General features: G+C 43.9%; 1 protein-coding gene across 1 annotated transcript; it reads left to right on the top strand.

Moving 5' to 3' along the window:
* Nucleotides 1-2,574: 2,574 nt before the first annotated feature.
* Nucleotides 2,575-6,649, top strand: SOST (sclerostin). The gene is made up of 2 exons (XM_074562407.1): nucleotides 2,575-2,924; nucleotides 6,098-6,649. The coding sequence occupies exons 1-2, from the start codon at nucleotides 2,705-2,707 to the stop codon at nucleotides 6,517-6,519; spliced, it is 642 nt and encodes a 213-aa protein (XP_074418508.1). The 5' UTR covers nucleotides 2,575-2,704; the 3' UTR covers nucleotides 6,520-6,649.
* The last annotated feature ends 716 nt before the right edge of the window (nucleotides 6,650-7,365 follow it).

Here is a 7,365-nt window from a genome sequence, read left to right as displayed (position 1 = left end):
ACTGAAAAAGGCAAGCCACCAGAATGATTTCTCAGGGCGTTTGCAGGTCTCTGGTGGGTGAATGCTACGATTCCATTCATTCTTGGCCGTGGTTCAGGACTCGGGTTTTCTTTTGCTCTCCTGTTCTGCTTTTCAGCTGCACTCCGTGGCACCACAAGCTGCGATCTCACTTTGGACAAGGTGACTATTGGCGATACCCCTCCCTACAAGGTGGTATTCCTATCTGACAAAAATAATAGCAGCTTAAAAATCTTTGTTTAGTTCCCGGTCGTCCTTCCTGACTTGTTCAGTTTTAAAACAAAACTAAACAAAAACCAAAAAAACCCCAACAAACCTTAAGAAAAAAAAAAAAGAAAAACCCCCACACCATTTTATTCTTTTAAAAGCCATTAGAAGACCACGTTGGTGTTTCCAAAGAAAAGAAAAATAGCTGTATTGTAAGGCCTGAAAGCGGAGCTTGAGATCAGTTTTCCAAGCTGGTGTCCGTCTTTTCTTCAAGAATCTATTTTATTTGGTGGGCAACGATGTGGTGTCCCTGGGAAGTCGGGTGTCCCTTGCTGTTGAGTAGATGTCACCCGTCGCTCTGAGCCAAAAATAGACTTACTCATAAATGAGAAAAATTATGCTTGGAAAAACGTTTGCAATGGCTGAGCGTTTGGGTTTCCTGCGTCGGTGAGACCATCATTAACTGCTTTGAGTAAAGGAGGCAGTTATTAATGAAAGATCATCGGTGCTGCTGCTGATTATAGGGAAAAAGGAATCAGCACATCTGAGTCAAATTACGTGACGACAGTCTGTATTAAAGAATGATATCCTGACTGGCGGTGGGGAAAAAGAAAAAAATCTTCTAAAAAGAAAACAGTGTGCCATATCCCTCCGTAAAAACGGAGCGATTTCTGAGATGGGAGGATGCAGAAGATGTGGGCTGGAGGAAAGGAGGAAGGGGAGCAGGCAGTAAGGGCACACAGTTGTGTGCAACGCAATGCACGGTGGCTTTTGGAGAGTCTTTGGAATATTTAGAAAGGAGGGCTTTCCTAAGAGCGCTAATCTCTATAATTTTGGGCAGAGGGAAAGGGCAGAAGACAAAGCCTGTCACAATGTATTTCAGATGCGATTATTTTAGGAAAGGGCCGTTGTAGGGAGCAGCTAGGCTAAAGCTCATCGGACTCGGTACCGCTAGCGCGTCTGCTCTGTGCGTGTCTGTGAATGCGTAAGGCTGGAGGGGTGAAACGTCCTCGGGTCATTGCTCTTGTTTAAGTCTGTTCTTTATCATAAAGGTCCCACCAAGGGAGAATAAGCCTCCACTTTAAATTTGGTGACACCTGTTTTCCGTGCCGGGTCAGGGGAATTGTCAGAATGGACGAACCTGAGGTAATGAGTCTTACCTTAATGAGTAGTAGGTAAAAGTCAGATAGCGAATCACTTTGGAACCCCTGGTGTGCTGTGACTCTGATTTGCACCAGGATGTACGTGACAAACATTGCAGTGACACACATGGGTGTCCCTCTACTCCTTTAAGCAAACATTTTGCTTTCGGTAGCTACGATAAGCTCAATGTAGTATTTAACCCTACTACGAGCTGAGGTGCTTTCCAATTAACGTATTTAGCCTGACATAATTTGCAAACAGCTTGAAAGTGTTTGTGGCCTGAGACAAAGAAATGATGCAGCTGTCCCCACTCTCAGCTTACTTTTGCAAGGGAGAAGAATACCCCAGGTGAGATTTTAAAACATGGCACATGAACGGACACATCTCGGGCATATGTGCCCTAGACATCAAGTCATCAATTCTCTCTTTTTGCTGATTGCATCATGAGTGGAAATCAGTCTGGTCACGTTCTTGTGTTTAAAATAAGCAAATGTCCTACATTCAACACTTGTGCAGAACGGCGGCAGCAGCAGTAGTATGCAATGAATTTAAACAAATACAAGTGCTTTTCTTTTAAAAAAAAAAAAAAAGTGATAAAAACGTGAGAAAGAGCACATCAAAAGCACGATGTACAACATCCTGGCTTTTTACCCTAGCTAACATATTCCAAGTAGCCAAGTTTTTAAAGAAAACTAAACAAAACAACTTCTCATTTGGAAAAGCAGCTCTTCCCTGTTTCTTTCAGTACGTTTGTGAAACAAAATGTAGAGCTCCTTGTTTTGTAAAGGAAAAAGAAGCTACCTCCCCCCAGTCATCTGCCTGCAGAGGCTGAAAAGCACAACTACCGAGCTCCAGCCTCTGGGTCTGCTTTATACCGGGGGTGGGGGGAGAAGAGGAAGAACAACAGTAAAAATAAGAAGTCTGGAAAAACCTTTGGAAAAGACAATAGCCAAAGATTCAAATATGGAGGTAGAAGCAGGTTTTAATTATACCATTGTTAGGAAAAAAAAAAAAAACAAACCCTGCAGAAAGGCTTGTCAGGTTGCAATTCATCCTAGTCTTGTCAATCACCGTTGTTGCCAGGCACAAAAATGAAGCGCATATGAGAAGTTTTTATATAGAAGTTGTAGAATATTGTCACTAACCCACCCCCACACACCCATTTTATTTCAGAGTGACAAAAGCTGAGATGAATGAGTTGTTGTCTGGCCCTTCCCCTTTGTATAGTCATTGGCTGGCTTGGTTCTAAAAAGGATTTAAAAAAGGGGAATAATGTGCCTTTGCCTGGGATCTGAGACTGTCAGGGTGCTGAAAAGCTAATCTGTGAGCTGCCACCATGCAGATCTCCTGGGCTGTGTGCTCTCTCTGTGTCTTAGTACAAATTGCATTTCGATCCGTGGAAGGGTGGCAAATGTTTAAAAATGATGCTACAGAAATCATTCCCGAGATCACTGAAAATACCGAAACTCCGGTGGAGCAGACTTTCAGCAACAACAACACAATGAACCAGGCAAAGCACGGAGGAAGACACATACAACAAACTCCAGACCTTAATGGTAAGAAAACCAACATCATTATTACTGTTGTAGACCCTAACAGACAATTTGTAAAAGAATACTTGATTTCCTATATGTTTATTTATTAAAACCTTGAGGTGTGGACCTAATGCTGTGATAGGGAGTTAACATTTGCTGTTGAAGAAGTATCAGTGTGAACTTTAGAAGGGATATACCAGAGTTTACTGATGAGGAATGTGGTCTGTCTATTGAACAAGCCTTAGGTACTACAGTTCGTGCTCCTCAGGTGCTACAGCTGCTCTCCGCAGACACGACTCCAGTACAGAAAACCTGTAGAAGATAACTGCTTCAGTTTCTCTGGGGTTTGTGCTTGCAAGCCCCGCGAGGAAATCTCACAAGTCCTCTTTTCTCTCTTGGATGTTGCGATGGGGCAGTGGCTTGACAGCGGAGGTAATAATGCAAATTCTTAATATTTAGAAAGAGCCTGAGCTCGGACAGCAGAAGCGGCGCGTGGGGGCTGCGTTCAGCCAGGTGAGAAGTGTGTGCTGCTCGCTGTCCTTCGCCAACGGCCAGATTTGTAACAGCCAGATGCCAGCAGCCAAAAAAAGGTGTTAGAAACAGTTAAAGCACTCCCCAAGGGGAATTTATGCCCACATTAATTGGAAGGGACTCTAATTTTGCAGAGGTGTGCAACCTTGGAACTGGTTTGGCTCCTTGAAGAGCGCTGGCATACTTGATACGGGCACCGCCGATAGCGGCCAAACGCCCGACCTTAGCAATGATGCAAAACACAGGCTTTGCGAGGAGAGGTGGAGGATGGGGAGTTAGCCCCAAACGGAGAAAGGTCGTTTTAAAGAAGTGTTCTGCTGGCAAATAGGGAGAACTTGGTCCTCCAGACTGACACGTTTGGCTACCAAACGCACACAGCAACAGGGCAAACTGCGAGTTTCCCCTATGGCGCATTGCAGATCTGAACTAGCCGCCTTTTTCCAGGGACTGCTGGAAGGGAATTGCGTTTTTCTGCTGCAGCTGTCAGTTAAGATGTTTAAAACCATACCAGTAACAATATTTTAAAAGATAAGAAAGATAGATAAGAAAGATAAGAAAGATAGATAAGAAAGATAAGAAAGATAGAAAGAAAAAGAAAGAAAGAAGGAAGGAAGGAAGGAAAGAAAGAAAGAAGGAAAGAAAGAAAGAAGAAAAGAAAGAAAGAGAAAGAAAGGAAAGAAAGGAAAGAAGGAAAGAAAGGAAAGAAGGAGAGAAAGAGAGAAAGAGAGAAAGAGAAAGAAAGAAAGAGAGAAAGAGAGAAAGAAAGAAAAAGAAAAAGAAAGAAAGAAAAAGAAAGAAAGAAAGAAAGAAAGTAATGTTTTTGAGACTGCAACTTTATAAGGGTCCTAAATCCCTCGAAGGGGCAGCACTCTGCCTCTCACGGGCAGCCCCACCAGCCCCCAGGTCAAGGCAGGTTGGGTTTGTTATTACATCTGAAAACTTTCATTTTTTTTATCCTCTTACTACTCTGACATCAACTGGGGGGAATCCATCCCACTGATGTATGCGTATTTTTTGAAGTGGAAAGGACATTTACTTAAGCAAGAGAGAGTGAAGGAGGCTGGCCAGTTACTCAAGGCGCGCGATGGTCTCGCGTAGTTGTTTTAACATCTCCAACACAAGGAATCAAAACGATGATCCAAAGTGGCCAGACCTTCCCGGGACACATGACGTTGCACTGGACCATGGATAATTTTGCAGTATGTAGAACCTCTACCCGTACAGGACAGGACATATATGCACAGAAAATAAACCTGTACGTGCCTGTATATTTAGCTCGATCTGTCTGTGTGCTATGGTGGTACGATACACCTGATTCAGAGCATTATTTTTTACATAGACAAACATAATTTTCTTAAATGCTTAGGAAACCTGGGAGGATTAGACTAAGGCACCTGGAGTTCAGTTGCTGGCATTTTTGTCGCAGCATTATGACCAGGATCTTTCCTTTCATCAATGCAGTCCTTAGAACTTTTTAAAAAATGAAATCTTGTTAGCTGTACTTCGATAACTGTAACCGTGAGCACTAAAAATCATGTTTCTGTACTTTGCAGGAAAAACAAAAATTCAAATGTCTGTACAAATATCCAGTTCTGTCACTAATGACTCGGGGGCAGAATTCTCTTTTGATGCACTAAGGAGGGAACCCCCTTGTGCACAGCCCGAAGGGGCCTGTCAGACACGGGCTTCTGTTTGTAAACTGACCTTTGACCGTGTCCACCACAATTCCCTGAGTTAAAACTATACTTTTGACTAAGAGAATAACATTAACGTGCGTTTGACCAGATGAAGGTCCTTGATAAACACCTGCAAAAATCAAATTCTGTGTCTTCCAAACAGGTCAATTAGCCAAGCATGCCACTTGGCAAAAGAGACGCCTTCGGAAAAAGGCTGTTCCTACTATTGGAAAGATTTTTCTAAATCCTTATTGCTAAAAAAGCCTTGTATGGCCAAACGGTTCATTTGCCTATAGCTATCCATTGAGAAAAAGGGGGAAAAAAAACCCCCTGTAAGATTCCTAATCAGGCAGAAGATGTCTCTAGCTGGCTGAAGGAAATCCAGTGGGACATGTGGGATTATCACGGAGAGCAATAAACTCGGAAAACCTAATGCCTGAAGAGCAGGAATTCCTTAGCAGTGTCGTTACCTGCTAATTTCCCTAACCTGCAACCCATTATGCTAGTTAAAAATCACTTAAGGAACACTTTCTTTGTTGTAAAAGAATTTAAATCCGGAGTCAAGCCTTGAAGTCAATAGAGTTAAAGGAGAGCAATGGGGGGAGGTTTTGCCCACGGGTAAATGAAGGCAGGAGAATCCCATCACAATTTCCCGTGAAGTAACCGCGGCTGCTGGGGTTACGCTGCAGAAGCTCCGCTGCCCGCCTGCGCAGCCCTGACCTGGAATTCACCGAGTGGCAAGAGAAGGATTTTATTCATCCGTTTGTACATTGTTATTCAAGGGTTTCGTAAGTAGAGCAGCCAAATATTCAGAGGCCGCACGAGTGGGTCTGTGGAGATCCTCTTCTCCAAATCTGCCCTTCAGGATTGTCCAGCTTGTATCTGGCTCAGAGCTAGACCGTCTGTTACAGAAACAAAACAAAAAAAAGTGCTTTCTCAAGGATAGGGAAGCAAGTAGTCAGTAATTACCGTGTTCCTTGTTTGCAGATGTTTCTGACTTCAGCTGCAGAGAAATGCGAACCACCCGCTATGTCACGGAGGGCCCTTGCCGCAGCATCAAGCCTGTCAAGGAACTGGTCTGCTCTGGTCAGTGCGTGCCCTCACACCTCCTTCCCAACTCCATCGGCAGGGGGAAGTGGTGGCGTCAGAACGCCCCGGACTACCGCTGCATCCCGGCTCACACTCGCACCCAGCGCATCCAGATGGCTTGTCCCGAGGAAGAGACTCGGACTTACAAATTCCGAGCTGTCACGTCCTGCAAATGCAAGCGCTACACTCGCTATCACAACCAGTCGGAGCTGAAGGACTTCGGCAAGGAAACCGTCAGGCCTCAGAAGAACAAGAAGCCTCGTCTCTCCAGAGCCAGGAGCAGCAAATCTAACCAGCACGAGTTAGAAAATGCTTATTAGAAGGTGTCTCTGAGCGATACAGCCTAGCAGCTCTGGATATTTTTACAAAACATCAAATGGCACTCACAGGCCACAGCATGACGTTCTGACTGCAGTGGGTTCCAATTCCTTCTGCTAAGATGGGTCAAAGGCTCACATAGTCAAAAAAAATCTATCAGATTATAGCAGTTATGGTCTGATAAGAGAATGAGATAAAACAAGCTGGAGGTAGCAACACCTAAATTCAGTCTGAGAGGAGAGGTACACCTTGGAGATTCAGGTGAGGTCAGGTGGGTTGTACAAGTAGGAAGGGAGAGGAAAGTGACGCTGTTACGGTGACAATCACACTTTGTTAGAAGTCATTCTACCCACTTTATGTGAAAAAAAAGACAAACACTGAGATCTCTTTCCTAGTTTTGTAAGTGCCACGATGCAGGACAAGCACGCGATGAGGGAAGCACCAGGAGAGTTGCCACTCTCTGAATGGGTTGCAGTAGGTGTGATAGCAGGGATTTCAACAGTTGTGGTGACTGAAGTCAAATTGTTGGGAAGTTACCATCCTGTCAAGATGTCCTCATGTCCCAGCTGTTTCCTCTAAAACACAAAAATCAGAATACGACACTCGTGTTCTCAAAAACAAAAGTGTGACAAAACTATTCCATACATTTCATTAAAAGTCTGTAGGATCAACGGATTCAAAACTAGGATTTGACAACTAAAACCGTATTTGGTTTAGGGACAACGATTGGTTTCAAGAACAATTAAACAAACTCTTCTAAGTGGAGCAGATTTATGAAATGGATGCTCCCCTCAAACCAGATAGCCTCACTGACACGTGTCTCGTAAACAGCTAATGATGTGCGTATT

Source organism: Larus michahellis, chromosome 18, assembly GCF_964199755.1.
Source record: "Larus michahellis chromosome 18, bLarMic1.1, whole genome shotgun sequence".
Classification (NCBI taxonomy): domain Eukaryota; kingdom Metazoa; phylum Chordata; class Aves; order Charadriiformes; family Laridae; genus Larus; species Larus michahellis.
Note: the sequence above shows the minus strand (reverse complement) of the source record. Positions and strands in the feature narration are given on the sequence as shown.